Raw genomic sequence first — 14,169 nt, 5'->3', positions numbered from 1 at the left:
CCTACACTTTTATACTCCGGAATAACGTTTATCCCGGCTAGGCCAATGAGGGGTAGTATTTAGTTTGAAAATGGCGTGATTGGTGGGGCCTCCGACATCGTTGGTTCCTGACCGGAACAGGTAGGCGGTATCCACTTGTATAACTCTATTGCCAATTGAGTCACAAAAGAAAAAAATATGCAGCTCGAAGCGGCCCCTATGGTCTCCGCTTTCGCCGGTTCCCCCTCCAAAACCACTTCTCACTCCCTTGCATTATATTGTACACTGCCTTCACTTATTCTTGGCTTGACACTATGGCTACCACCGTTCTTGATTCAAATTTGCCAGTGACCGCGCAGGCCCACAGCAATTGGGTCGTGCAGAAATTCGGCGGCACTAGTGTGGGCAAGTTTGCGCGAAATATCATTGAGCAAGTGGTCGAGTATGACGCATTTCCTCGATTTTGTTTTTGACTGAATGGAGACTAACAATATCACAGACCCAGCCTTGTGAATAATCGAGTCGCCGTCGTATGTTCCGCGAGAAGCAGTTCTACAAAAACTGAGGGCACAACGAACCGGTGAGTCACCGTGATACTCTTCTTATCACAATTGCGATACTGATACACACTCCCTTCGGAACAGGCTATTGCGGGCAGCACGGGACGCTGAACACCCTCGTTCACGGCAATATCTGACATTAGTGGAGGCAGTTCGTCTGGAGCATGTCCAAGTCGCCCAAGAAGAATTGCAGTCGGCAGAAATAAGAGATCAAGTGATTGCGGACATCACCGGAGAATGCGAACGAGTACTCAGGTTCCTTGAGGCCGCTCAAACCCTGGGAGAGATCAGTGCCCGCTGTGTGGACAAGGTTATGAGCACCGGTGAGAAGCTGAGCTGTCTGCTCATGGCCGCTCTACTACAAGACCGCGGGGTTGATTCGCAGTATGTGGATCTTGCAGAAATTATCGATTTCCCCATCGGTCCTCACGGTTTGGACCAGGACTTTTATAATACCCTGGCAGCAGATTTCGGCAGCAAAGTCGAGGCCTGCGGGCATCGAGTACCTGTGATGACTGGGTACTTTGGTACCATCCCTGGTGGTCTGCTCGATCAGATTGGTCGTGGATATACTGATCTCTGCGCCGCCCTTGTCGCGGTCGGAACCCGCGCGCAGGAGCTGCAGGTGTGGAAGGAAGTGGATGGTATCTTTACCGCGGACCCGCGTAAAGTGCCAACGGCTCATCTGCTCCCGACCATCACCCCTGCCGAAGCCGCTGAATTGACTTTCTATGGATCCGAAGTCATTCATCCGTTCACCATGGAACAAGTCATTCGCGCAAGGATCCCTATTCGCATTAAGAACGTCATGAACCCAAAGAACGAAGGCACTATTATCTTCCCTGACTCTGTGGCCGAACTGGAAAGAACCACGCCAGGACATGATCCACGTCTGTTCCGGACACGCAGTCCCAGTCTTGCGAATACACTGAAGCGCCCGACAGCAGTCACCATCAAGCATAATATCCTGGTGATCAACGTGCATTCTAACAAGCGGTCGCTCTCCCATGGTTTCTTTGCGGGCATCTTCTCCGTATTAGACAAGTGGCGCCTATCCATTGATTTGATCTCGACCAGCGAAGTCCACGTGTCCTTGGCCCTTCACTCCGAGATGCCCCTTTTGAATGGAAACGGACGGGATGAGTATCAGGTCATTGATGATGATCTCCAGGGAGCATTGAACGACCTAGCGAAATACGGAACTGTCGACATCATCCCCGAGATGGCTATTCTCAGCCTGGTAGGCAAGCAGATGAAGAATATGATTGGGGTCGCAGGGCGTATGTTCACCACTCTCGGGGAGAACAGCGTGAATATCGAGATGATCTCGCAAGGTGAGTAAATAATTGCCGATCCCCACTCTCCTGCCCCCTCGCTCTACCTTTTGTACCCTTGACTAGGGCTAACTGGATCTTTCTTTCCCCCTCGCAGGTGCAAGTGAAATCAATATCTCCTGCGTCATTGAAGAACGAGACGCCGACCGTGCCCTGAATATTATCCATACGAGCATGTTCACCTTCTTGGACTAAACGTCTCACATTTGCATCGAGCAAAAAATCATTGTTGTTTAAGATATCCCTTGGGTTTTATTGATAGAAAAAGTTATGCATCCAACAGAAGTCAAAGACCCCCCTTAAAGACAGGGGTGGTCCCGACTTTTGTTGGGAAAAACAAAAGCATAGGCTTTTCTTTTTTTTTTTTGTGATGCATGGGCTTGGCGTTTTCTCTTTCCATTTTTCTTTCGGTTTAGAATAGAAGTCATGAAGCGTTTGTTTCATGAGGGATGGTTTACTCTAGAGTGCTCTCGGATATTAACCACACCTACCTCGTATATATCAGATTCTTCTGCATTTTTTTTCTCTTTAACTTCCTTTCCATTATAGTGTTCATCCCTAGCTGTTTTTCTTTTGCACCCTGAACAGAATTGAGTACACTCCCCATCTGCTCTCCATCCGATAGCGAAAGAACCATCAATGACGGCAGCCTGGTCACTATTATTCCAAGGTTGGCCTTGGAATGATTAATTGTTAGGTCGTTTCAACTCTCTTGGCATGCTACCATTTATCAATTGATCGTAAGGCACCATTTAACCTGGCCACCTGGATTGTCACTGTCAGATTAGCATTGTGATCAGCTTTAGCTACTTAGTTTCTCGCTCTAGCTTTGCTTGAAACCGAGGGCCATTGCATCGCTAAATTCTCCACTGGCTTGGGAATGACTGAGTGTTACCATCTTGACCAAAAGATTTACACTGCGACTCTAACCGCCCTGGTGAGAACAGCAGGAAAAGAAAGCTTCGGTAGAGGGCATAGAGGGCATATCCTACCGACCCAGGTACGGAGTAAGTGCATAAATTCTGTGACATGGGGTTTCTGATGTACAAGCAAGGGCATGGGGAAAGACAAGACACTAGGGATCTCCCCTAGATTCGAACAATAGATCCCCCGTTCTAGTTGCAATTCATTACTTTGTACTCTGTGTCTGTACGGAGTTCTGATTATTAGGTTACGGAACCTGCAGACTAGAGTGCAGCACATGTGCACATGCGTTGTACGATGTTGGTCTTCAAGATTGATTGGTCCTCGACGCACCCGAGAGCAATTGGCCACTAAGACAAGGGTGTTGAGGACATCCTCCATGACAGCGAAGAAACAAGGGATGAAAAAGCAGCGTCCGTTTCAGAGTTACATCGACACGTCCACATACCGGGATGGCCGGACCAATTGGGATGGCAATGCTAGGATTTAAGAATAATCGGCAACTGGTGTTGGGTCTAGATGGATTGAGTCGTGTCATACTTGCAGACTTTTTATATTGTACGATAGATGTTGTATTTCTATAGACACACCATATGGTAGCCCAAGACCTAAAGATAGAATATGTATTTCAATATACATATAGTCAAATATAGTCAATATAGTCAATAGAGTCAATAGTAAAAGGCAATAATGTCGACCTGACATACTCCGTTCATCGGTGGATCAGATCGACGCTAGAAAATGTGAGCAAGGGAGGGGCCCCCTGTGGTACTCAGATGTGAATTGATAATACCAAAATTACCACTCCGATATGCCCCACCTTCCATAATAAAACGCGTGACGCGTCTATAATATTACAATACAGAACATGTATTATCACACTATCCCACTCCATCGATCTTCCTCTCTCTCTCTCCTCCCCCCGCCTTTCTTCTGTTCTGAGAAAAGAATTGAACATTTCTAGAATTCTATAATAATGATTTAGTATCTTCCAAGGGTTCATACGGAAGTGAAAGGAGAAAAAAATATCTTAAGGGCCTGATATCTATCTCCCTTTGTCCCCAGAGCCCCATTCCCGTCCTTCCCTAAGGAAAACCCGGTTTACTCTACTCTACCCAAGAGTCTCCCTCTCTATTTTTTTTCCTGTACTCTCTCTCTGTATTCTTCTCTTCTCTATCCTCTCTATCCTCTTATCCTCAGCTCCAGCAGTCCGTACCATATTTGGTTATATTTCATTCCCAAGTCCCAAATCTCATCCACATTCATCTGTTATCTCTGCCGCCTGATTCGCCCTTCAGCTGGGAAGTGTGACGCCTTAGCGCCTTGTCGCCCAACTTGTCTAAGCCTGCATGACGGCCTGAGGTTGTTGGCTTTCCCTCTCGATCTACGGAGCTACGGAGTACCATTGGTCCAATCGGAATTCTCTGCACAGTCTCATCACACCTAGACACGGCTCGCTCGTTGTCGCAAACTCGGCCGGAGGCCTTGTTTTCAACAGTCGCGCTCTTCCCTCCAAGTCTGTTTACGCGTCATATGGTCCCTCTAGTGACTGGTGATATTGCGACTTGGTGCCCTATCGTTTAGGTTATGGGATCGACGCGTTCTACGGGCGCACACTACTCTTCAGTGCTAGCCCCATCAGCCCACGAGATCATCAGATCGCAGCCCCGTCTACAACCTTCACCGCTACCACTCCAGCCCATTCAGAACTCGTCTTCCAATCCGTCTTCGGGTCCGCACAGGCCATCGCCGACAAAAGGACTTCGCCCTCAGGGCTCACATTCGCGCCACGGAAAACTCGGTTTTGTCCCGATCTCTGCTCCCACTCCTCCCATGTTTACCACCGACTCCCCAGCCAAGAAACCGTCGTTCCCCATCTACTCTACAACCTCTATGCCACATTCTGCTCTTTTCACAACATTCTCCAGCGTCAATCCCGAATCATCAAAAGAAAATCACCCTCCCGAAGAGCCATCCAATGACAGTTTCGCGGACTTCCCGGAACCATCTTATGAATCCAAACTGCCAATGAAGCGCACACTCATGGAGGCCGCGCCGCTCAAGGAGCGCCCTAATAAGAAACAAAGGCGTGATGACGCGCCAATTGCTTATCTACCTGAACCACAAGACATGCCGCCAGTGGAGGATGATGGCACCAAGCCTCCGTATAGTTATGCTACCTTGATCGGGATGTCCATCTTGCGCGCAAACAACCGGCGCTTGACGCTAGCGCAAATTTACAAGTGGATCTCGGATACCTTCTCATACTACAAGAACAGCGACCCCGGTTGGCAGAATAGCATCCGGCACAATCTCAGTCTCAACAAGGCATTCATTAAGCAAGAGCGACCCAAGGATGATCCTGGCAAGGGTAACTACTGGGCCATTGAGCCTGGCATGGAGGTGCAATTCCTCAAGGACAAACAAGTGCGTCGCGCCACTATGTCCAGCCTTCCTCTTCCTGCCGCGCCTCAGAGGGATCTGATTTCTCAGTCGCAAACCGCAAGTACTACGACCTGGATGGTACCGCCTCAGCCCACTTATCACGCACCACCTCATCACGCGCCTGCCCCCAAGCCGGCCCCAAATGACTTGTCTTCGGATGCGACGTTGCCTGCGTCCGACCCTGCTCTTCAAGATGACGCGGACGAAGTTGTTCCCGCCCCTGCGCCACGCGCAGCGCCTCGTTCCTCGCCACCGCAACCCATCCGGTCATCTCCTCCCATCGCTCCTCCCCGATTCGCCCGCCAGGGTACCCCTCCAACCCCCACTCAATCTGGCCCTACCCCTGTGCCTCGCCCACGCAAGCGCAAATCGATTACTATGAATGATAGTGGTTATTTCTCGTCCTTGGAGTCATCGGCCCTCAGACCTAACAAGGCTGGACACATCTTGACATCTGATTTGGATATCGAGCCTCCGCGCATCAAGCGTGGCCGTGCCGAAGAAGAGATCGCGCGCATGCGTAGCTCATCTCACGATGTCAGTCCTGGTCAGCCAGCACCTCGCAAAAACCCCAACCCATCTATCGGCTCATCGCCTCTCCGCAGCCAGTATGTGAGCATGCAGCCGCCTCCGTTGACGCCTATCATCAAGTTCAAGAAGCCTGCCCGGCCGCCACCATCTGTGTCTCCCAATACCAACTTGAGGAACCACCGCCGAAAGATCCAGCAAATGGTCAACTCGCCCATTAAGCATTTAGGTCTTTCTGAAGATGCTCTTCCTTGGAGCCCGGCTTTCAATCTCCAGGACGAGGCCTATACCCCTCACGATCATTTCCACACCTCCTTTGATGTCTTCACGGATTCGGGATCAGCACAGGTATCCTATGGATCTCCCGAGAAACGCTCAGTGAAACGCCCGCGCAACGACAGTGGCAACACTGTCCTTTCGGACATCACTTCGGTGAACATAAATAGCCGACTGGGTATGCCCTCGATGTCCCGCTCCAAGTCTTCGATATTCCCCGAGTCGCCGTCTAAGCTCCCAGACACGAACCGATTCGGAGATGTTGGCCAGGAAGATTTCTTCTCATTCCATCTTTTCGATGAGAGCAATGACAGCCCGGGTGAAGTCGACGGTGTTGATCTCTTGCAAGGCTTCCAAAAGATTGGAGGCATGAGCAAGGACGACACCCTGAAGCCGCGGGCACTTCATCGACCACAAATGGGCCAGCGCACCAATACAACGTTGTTCTAAGATGACCTCAGTTCATGATTTTCTTTTTTTTCTTTTTTTTTTGTTTATAGGTTGGGATCTCTGGGAGACCCACCTTGTTCGATTTGATTATTCCCCCTACTACCCCCTATTGTCCTCCTGCTTTTGTCGCCCCGCAACCTTTGTTTCTTGAGTTTTGGATTGTATCCTGGAGTTGGTTCTCGGCGATGTTTCCAAGGTCTTGTGGGCGGTGTTTTTCTTTGGGGAGTTTTTGGGCTGCGCTGATGGAGCCGGCTCTGACATTTCCTCAACCGAGCCCGGGATGGCCTGGTTACGATATTAATGACGATGCTAAGATGTACATGCAAGCGATGGTTTTTATGATTTGGATATTGGGGTTGGGGCTATCTTTATGGGAAAACTACCGGAACACACATTGATGGCGTTACTTTGATATAATGTATGTAGTTAGCAATTGAAAGTCATTATTTGTCTGCTTATCAAACTGTTCCACGAGCCATTCAAGCTTTGAAGAAGGGTATCTGATTGACCCGATGAATGGATCTGATAGAGTAAAAAAAGAAAACAGAAACAGAAATGCATAATACCGAAACGCCCTATCCAATGGATGCGTGTGGTTAATCCGCCACTACCTCCCCGGGGTTCCCATTTGACTAGGGAACCTCCAGTCACCAACCAACATGAACCTTGGTCTTTCTTTTAGTCACTGCTTCCACAGCCGTTGCAGCCACAGCTGACACATTGAATCGTCTGGTCCTCCTTGAGCTGCGCCTTGGGCACTCGGCAGATACACGTGGAATTGAAATTCGTTTCTTTCGTTTGGACACAGCGCAGACAACACAACTAGACAAATCAGTTAGTCCAAGTCCTAGATAAAAGTGTTCCCCAAGGGCAAACTAACCTTCTCATAACCCTGCTTCTTCCACTTCGCAATCAAGTTGGCATCGGCATACTTGTTCTTAAGCAAGAAATCATACAGCTCCTTCGAGATCGCTTCTTTCTCGTAGTAAAGTTCATAGATGTATCGTGAGCCTGTCAAATAAGAGGGGGCGAAAGTCAGTAAAACTGTATTTCTCAATGTCGCGGAGAGGAGAGAGCAACTCGTACGTTGATGACTGATTTGGAATATGGGCCAGAGCACTTCATATTTCTTCTTTCCTTCATGCGATGCATTCTCCGCATCCTTCATCTTGTTGCTGAATTCCAGCAGGGTATCTTCGAGATCGTCGAAGCCAGCGGGAGGCGGTTTGCGATTGCGGGACGTGCGGATCGGAGGCATGGCGGATGATATGTTACAGAAGATGATAATTGAGATAAATGTAATGTAATGCGATATTCAAATCGATCGTATTCGATTTGACACTGCCTCGACAGGGTAATTTCTCTTGGATGTTAATGGGAAAATGAAAGAAACGCAAGTTGGCTATCGATAGGGAAAACTGCGCGTCATTTTTGTGCCGATGTTCACCGCCTTTGATTTTGAATCGCGGACAATCCTCCCAGCTACCGTCCACTCTAACTATTGCTTTGCTGTTATCTCATTCTCCGTATCCCATTTCACCTCAATTGCTACATACTCGCATCTCCTACACCGCCATTATGGAACAACAGCTCGATCTCACTAAGCTCTCTGATAACGACAAGAAGGAGCTCAACCAGGTCCTCACCAACGAGGCTCAGAAGTCCAACATTCAGCAGAGTGAGTGTTCCATCTTTCTATCCGGATATATTAGAGTTCTATACTTCATGGTCTAGATGATCTAGATGGATTACAATACTAGCGCTGGATAGATTTGCTCTTTTGGAATCGAATCGAACTATATAGCTAACATCAATCCCTTCTAGCTGTCCACCACCTGAACGAAGTGTGCTGGGAAAAGTGCATCACCAGCAAGATCACCTCCGGTTCCCTCGATAAGTCTGAGGAGTCATGCGCACAGAACTGTGTTGACCGCTGGATGGATACCAGTCTGTCCATCCTGTCGAAGCTGGACAACATGCGCGGTGGCCCCGGTCACTAAGCGTTTATAACTATGTCTTGTGTTCTCGGTTTCTACTATTGCTGTTTCTGATCGCTGTCTGCATGTCATGCATGTCTGTGGATATCAATTACTATTCATAAAGTCTGGTTTGGAGACTGTCATGCTCTAATTCTTGCTTGGACGGCGGTTGGGCGGTTTTGTTTTGGGGGTTTTGGATGGATAGACGGATTGTGGAACCATCACTTGTATACTAGAGTCAATTTATGAACCATGTTGTCTTGTACACTATATGTTGGGTTTGTTGTGGGGATGTTGGTTGTAGAACAAGTACATCTTTGACTCTACCATATCCTGGTTTTATGGAAGGATGGTGAGAATATGCAAGATCGGCCAGTTTAGGTTGGAGAATTCACTCGATGTAGACTGGACATGTATATAAAAAAAGCAAATGATATGGCAACTGGGGTATAAAAGGTTGTCCAAATATTGTCTCAATGCACTGCAACATTGAAAAAAAAAAAAAAAAAAAAAAAAAACGTTCGCTTACTTACACCATCCCTACTCAAATAGACTAAAAAGAAATCTATACAACATTACGGTGACTACTATGTGGTCGGGAACATGTCTTAGCCATTACAGGACCGACAAGTCCGGCGATTCTTCTGGAATCGTGCATTTCACTTTCACAAGTTATGTTCTTTTTGATCATTCAGCCCGGCTGGTATTTTAGCATCACCGTAGTGTAAAACAAAGTTCGCCAAAACCCTAAGAAATCCCTTTTCAAGCATTGTCCGCTTAAACAATGGCCAGCTTGGTGGCGGCAATGTCAAGAGCATCGACATCGGGGGTAAGACGGGCGAAGGCCTTCTTGGTTCCGTCAGGGCTGGAAAAATAATACGTTAGCTTTCAATCCACTTGAACCCAAAAAAGACTAGTAAAACATACCGGATAAGAGTGTTGATCTTGACGGTGTCAACATCGTACAGCTTCTTAAGAGCCTGCTTGATCTGGCGCTTGTTGGACTTGACGTTGACAATGAAGACGAGGGTGTTGTTCTCCTCGATCTTCTTCATGGCGCTCTCAGTGTTCAGGGGGTACAGAACAATCTTGTTGAAGTCCAGAGCGGGGCCGTGGTTGACAGACACACGGGGGTACTTGGGGGACCGCGACAGCTGGAGGGTCTTGGGGCGGTGGAAGGTGGCCGAGGTGCGGACCTTGCGGGACTTGTGAAGCTGTTGCCACAACCGCGTTAGCGATAGGCTCCAAAAGGGTTTCTTTGGTCTGCTTCATCTTTTGCTACGTACCGAAGCGCCCTTGGCAACCGCCTTGGCGGCGGCGTTGGCCTTGTTCTTGCCTGTAGAGAAGATTTCGTTAGCCTAGTGAACTAAAAAAAAATTCCCAAAAAGTTCGTTCCGTAGATTGCCATTTGTGAATTTGCCGGTGTGGATGTGGTAGGTCGAGGATTCTAACGTGGAGGCGCATATTTGAGATCGGTAGGCATATGGTGATGCAGAAGTGCTCTGCGATATGTCCTGGTGTCTCCGACTCTTTGCGAGGTAATCTCCAAATATCGAAATTTTTTGAATCCGAATATCTTCCTCCACGTGCACACGGCGAATTCACAATTGGCAAGGCGGGAATCGCAATAGGAAGAGCGCATAGTTATTGGAACATACCGGTCTTGTTGTCGGAGGGGGCCATGGCTGTCGTCGGTCGCTGTCGATGATGGATTATCGCAGTGTCAAAAGTCGAACGGATTTGGAGTGGTCTTCGCTTAGCGAAAACCCTAGTGCTGTGTGTGGGTCAGGTGACCTGCGGTCCGCTGGGTCTGGTATCTTTGGTATTTTTCAGGACAGATCAATACAGTATGGTTACTTTTTCGTCCAATCAGAATTGACATCGTATTTATCTACCTTTTCATTTTCTTGAACGGCTTTTCTTTGCGTGCACTCTCCTTTTTGTATATTCAGCCCTCAAGGAGACCCAAAGAAACAATATACTCCTGATATCTAAATCCATCATTTTAATCTTTTGGTCCCTCGTGATCATTAAGACATGGCTCCCCAAAAACGATCCAAGAGGCCGATGTTGTTGTCGCATAGTCGACCTCGCATTGTCAAATCCAAGGACCCTGCTCTTTCAGCAAAGGCTACCCGCACTTTGATTCGATCCCATCATCGACTTCTCAAAGTCCGCGCTCAAGCTCTGGCCGCCGGGGACGAAGCCCGAGTCAGCAGTATTGACGCTCAAATCGAAGCCAATGGCGGTCTCGAAAGCTACCAGATCGCCAGTAAGCTAGGCCAGTCGATGGACCGCGGTGGAGATTCAAGCAAAGTCCTCATTGACTGGATTAAGCCGCAACTGAAGCAATGGAACAACACCATTCCGAAGCTCCGTGTTCTTGAAGTTGGAGCTCTGAGCACCAAAAACGCCTGCTCTACGAACCCGGCCTTGGATGTCACCCGGATCGACTTGAATTCCCAAGAGCCAGGGATTCTCAAGCAAGATTTTATGGAGCGACCTTTGCCCACCAGTGACGATGAACGTTTCAACATGATCAGTCTGTCATTGGTGCTCAACTATGTTCCTGATGCTACGGGACGGGGTGAAATGCTCAAGCGTTGTGTCAAGTTCTTGACTTCGAAATCCCCTATCGAGCTCGTTCCCAGTCTCTTTCTTGTATTGCCTATCGCATGTGTGGACAACTCGCGCTACCTCCACGAAGAAAGACTAGGGGAGATCATGACTTGCCTGGGCTTCCGTCTAACACAAAGCAAGCGGACTGCAAAGTTGGTCTCTCATCTCTGGGAACACACCGGCACCTACGCGCCTAGGAATTTTAAGAAGGAAGAGTTGAGGTCCGGCAAAACAAGGAACAATTTCGCCGTCATTCTCAACAAGAAGTGACTATATCTGCATGCAAAACAAAATGCGATTATACTCCATACACCATGCCGGATAGAATCTAGTTCGCAGTGAGCATGTCCTGTGGCAAGAAGGCCCAGACAGTCCCCACAGCTGCCAACATCGAGGAGATGATGAGCAGAATCCAATCAAGGATGTACTCGCCTCGACTGATTTCCTTTCCAAAGATCTTGAGATAAAATGCAAGAGGGAAGATGATGCAGATCGTGAAGCATAAGAACGATCCCAAGAAAGCCATAATACGGTCGAAAGCCGGGAAGATGACCGCCAAAATAACAATCGAGGCCACTACAAATACGCGGACCATTGCCTGTGAGAATTTGTGCAGTGTCTCCGAGCCATTCCCAGGCACATGGCCGCCTCCGAGTCCACAAAGAACTTCAAATGTGGCCACAAGAGGTCGGGCACTATGTTCTTGTCAGCAGTGTCCGGGGACAAATGAAGGCATTGGACTCACTTCAACGGCACTTTTGTGAGCGGGATGATCGAAATGAAGACCACAATACAGACGGATAGGGACTGTGGGTAGCTGGTGATGGTTAAAATGTTCGAAGTGACTTCGTCGCGAACGATATCGCCAAACATAAGCCAGCCAATGATCGCCATTGAGCAGTCCAGAGTAAACTGTCAACTTGTTAGAATCCAACTTTATCCTGGTCACTTGATGTTCTTACTGTAAAGAGATAGGTCACCCAGAGGCTCTTGCCGTATTTCTGAGGGTGCCTCATATCTCTGTAGATGTTAGGGAAGACACCGTGCCCACCCCATGGTGCTTTCAAGCAAGTTAGCCTCATGATCATAATTGCTTTTGTCTGTCTACTCACACATAATAAGACCGAAACTCAGAGGGAGGGTAGCCCAGTTCTCAGGAAAGAGGAATGTATTAGCTGGTTGCCGCAAGGAGCCCGGCGCATTTGGCTTGATAAAGCCATCGATGCAAATGAGTACCACAACTTTTGAGTGTCAGTTTTATCTCAGCGTCAGTTCGGAAGAAGACTCACTTGATGTGCACGAAATTATACCCAATATGCTGGTAATACTCAGGAAACGTAGTGGCAGGAAGTTGAGCGGAACGAGCACAACACCACAGACGATCTTCCATTGGAGGATACTCAATCCAGGTACCAGGGCATATAAACTGTCTGCAAAGAGCACGACCAGCGCCACGCATGCTCCTAAAAGTTCCAAGCAAAAGAGGAAACTGGTTATCAAACGGGCATTTTGTCCGAAACTGATATAAGCCAGATCAGCATACGTGACAACGCTCTGGTCGACATCCAGACATTTCGCCAGAATCTTGGCTGTATAGGAAGTGGTGACTGCCGAGAAGATAAGGAACAACAATCCCAAGAGCCACCCTGCATGCTTCATCGCCAATGGAAGACTCAGCAGGCCGATACCAATTAACACATTGACCGAGTTGAAGATAGTCTGCGGAAGGGTGGATTGCCCAACGATGATATCCTCCTGGGTGCCATCTTCATGTTGGACATGCTTGACCAGCAATGGACCCCGATCCAAATCTCCAGTCCCATCCATATGCACATGGGGATGGTGCTCTCGGTGGAATTGGATCGCATGCCTCCGCGTCGACTCGCTCATCCGTGAGGAGATGGTGCCGTACGAAGTCGCAAAGGTTCTATCAAACGACGAGGCAAGCAGCCCAGTGCTAGGGAGTGCCCTCTTGGAAGAATCGGGCGCTCCTGAGTCCTCATCGTCCTGGTCCGAGTCCGAGTCCCCCTGAAGCAGAGGCCGGTCCACATCCGAGTTCCGACCCCAGGATGGAGAGCTTCTTGCCCCATATTCTTGGCCAGTGGCAATGGCGAATTCATCGTCCGAGTGCGCAGAGACAAACGACGACCGTCGTGGGAGGACTTCTGGGAAGGCCGCGGCTCTCTGCCAAGACCGCGCGAAGTTGTCTATACTGTTGGGACCTCCGGCTTGACGGACTCGAATTGAGTACGACGACGACCTGTGTAGAGTAATTAGCCAACGGTCTGGCTTTAGTCAAACAGAAATCGCATACCTCTGTCTACCACCGATCTCCGACTCAGCGGTCGGCCCCCATGAGCTAGATGACCATAATCGTAGGAGCTTGGTGTCGCAGCCGGTATCCTCAATGAGCCATAGACCGGTTCACTGTCGTGATCTTCATCTGTTCTTTCGGTCCTTGACATATTTTCTCGTTACCAGCACGACGGTAGTAGAGTAGGTACCTAGGTAGGCCTGGAGATATATAATTTCAAGTTGGGGAGGTTCCCGAGGTGAAGTGCAAGAAGGGAAGTCAAGACTAAAAGGAAAAACCCCCTCACTCTTATCACCGATAGCTTCAGGGACAGATAAGACGCGGAAACGACCTTACCTTCTACGATATTGAAAAGAGCTTAGCGTCAAAAGGAGCTTCCACTATTGTGGGGTGCGGATCACAACAGATTTGATAAGCTAGAAATTTTTAGTTACGTGACTAATTTAAATGGGCATTAACTAGGAATTGAGGTGTTTAGTATATCGTTTGTTGTAGTCTTTTTTTTTTTTTCTCTCTATCCAAGAATAGCAGGTCGTTCATACAGCTTTTATCCTCGACAAAGACTTTAATCTCCGAGGCCGATCTATTTGACCCGAAACGGTGTCAGGGACATTATATATAACAGCACTCAGATACTTTGTTATATATATTTTTTAGACTTTTTCAGATATATATAAAAGCAATAAAGGACATACACTGTGCATACACTGCGCAGAGGACTTTTCTATATATAACTATATATAACTATGTTGTAGGCAGTC

General features: G+C 48.3%; 7 protein-coding genes across 7 annotated transcripts; 4 read left to right on the top strand and 3 right to left on the bottom strand.

Annotated features, from left to right (window-relative positions):
* Window positions 1-293: 293 nt before the first annotated feature.
* On the top strand, window positions 294-2,156 carry N7516_005761 (aspartate kinase; the record flags this gene model as incomplete). Its single annotated transcript, XM_057218481.1, has 4 exons — window positions 294-421; window positions 479-559; window positions 624-1,873; window positions 1,971-2,156. The coding sequence occupies 4 exons, from the start codon at window positions 294-296 to the stop codon at window positions 2,066-2,068; spliced, it is 1,557 nt and encodes a 518-aa protein (XP_057072572.1). The 3' UTR covers window positions 2,069-2,156.
* Window positions 2,157-4,384: 2,228 nt separating this feature from the next.
* N7516_005760 (forkhead box transcription factor) lies at window positions 4,385-6,496 on the top strand (the record flags this gene model as incomplete). The annotated part of the gene is made up of 1 exon (XM_057218480.1): window positions 4,385-6,496. One exon carries the CDS (start codon window positions 4,385-4,387, stop codon window positions 6,494-6,496), a length of 2,112 nt encoding a protein of 703 aa, XP_057072571.1.
* A 678-nt stretch (window positions 6,497-7,174) lies between these two features.
* On the bottom strand, window positions 7,175-7,754 carry N7516_005759 (BUD31 family protein; the record flags this gene model as incomplete). Its single annotated transcript, XM_057218479.1, has 3 exons — window positions 7,175-7,318; window positions 7,377-7,507; window positions 7,583-7,754. The coding sequence occupies 3 exons, from the start codon at window positions 7,752-7,754 to the stop codon at window positions 7,175-7,177; spliced, it is 447 nt and encodes a 148-aa protein (XP_057072570.1).
* Window positions 7,755-8,074: 320 nt separating this feature from the next.
* Window positions 8,075-8,496, top strand: N7516_005758 (Tim10/DDP family zinc finger protein; the record flags this gene model as incomplete). Its single annotated transcript, XM_057218478.1, has 2 exons — window positions 8,075-8,174; window positions 8,321-8,496. 2 exons carry the CDS (start codon window positions 8,075-8,077, stop codon window positions 8,494-8,496), a joined length of 276 nt encoding a protein of 91 aa, XP_057072569.1.
* Window positions 8,497-9,063: 567 nt separating this feature from the next.
* On the bottom strand, window positions 9,064-10,378 carry N7516_005757 (60S ribosomal protein uL23; the record flags this gene model as incomplete). Its single annotated transcript, XM_057218477.1, has 5 exons — window positions 9,064-9,340; window positions 9,403-9,689; window positions 9,762-9,811; window positions 10,134-10,243; window positions 10,371-10,378. The coding sequence occupies 5 exons, from the start codon at window positions 10,376-10,378 to the stop codon at window positions 9,253-9,255; spliced, it is 543 nt and encodes a 180-aa protein (XP_057072568.1). The 3' UTR covers window positions 9,064-9,252.
* A 134-nt stretch (window positions 10,379-10,512) lies between these two features.
* On the top strand, window positions 10,513-11,364 carry N7516_005756 (25S rRNA (adenine2142-N1)-methyltransferase; the record flags this gene model as incomplete). The annotated part of the gene is made up of 1 exon (XM_057218476.1): window positions 10,513-11,364. The coding sequence occupies one exon, from the start codon at window positions 10,513-10,515 to the stop codon at window positions 11,362-11,364; it is 852 nt and encodes a 283-aa protein (XP_057072567.1).
* Window positions 11,365-11,422: 58 nt separating this feature from the next.
* N7516_005755 (putative transporter) lies at window positions 11,423-13,559 on the bottom strand (the record flags this gene model as incomplete). The annotated part of the gene is made up of 6 exons (XM_057218475.1): window positions 11,423-11,789; window positions 11,840-12,006; window positions 12,057-12,154; window positions 12,207-12,335; window positions 12,384-13,354; window positions 13,396-13,559. The coding sequence occupies 6 exons, from the start codon at window positions 13,557-13,559 to the stop codon at window positions 11,423-11,425; spliced, it is 1,896 nt and encodes a 631-aa protein (XP_057072566.1).
* Window positions 13,560-14,169: the final 610 nt, after the last annotated feature.

The sequence above is a fragment of the Penicillium verrucosum genome (assembly GCF_028828655.1).
Source record: "Penicillium verrucosum strain IBT 35672 chromosome Unknown utg000002l_segment0_segment0, whole genome shotgun sequence".
Lineage (NCBI taxonomy): Eukaryota > Fungi > Ascomycota > Eurotiomycetes > Eurotiales > Aspergillaceae > Penicillium > Penicillium verrucosum.
Note: the sequence above shows the minus strand (reverse complement) of the source record. Positions and strands in the feature narration are given on the sequence as shown.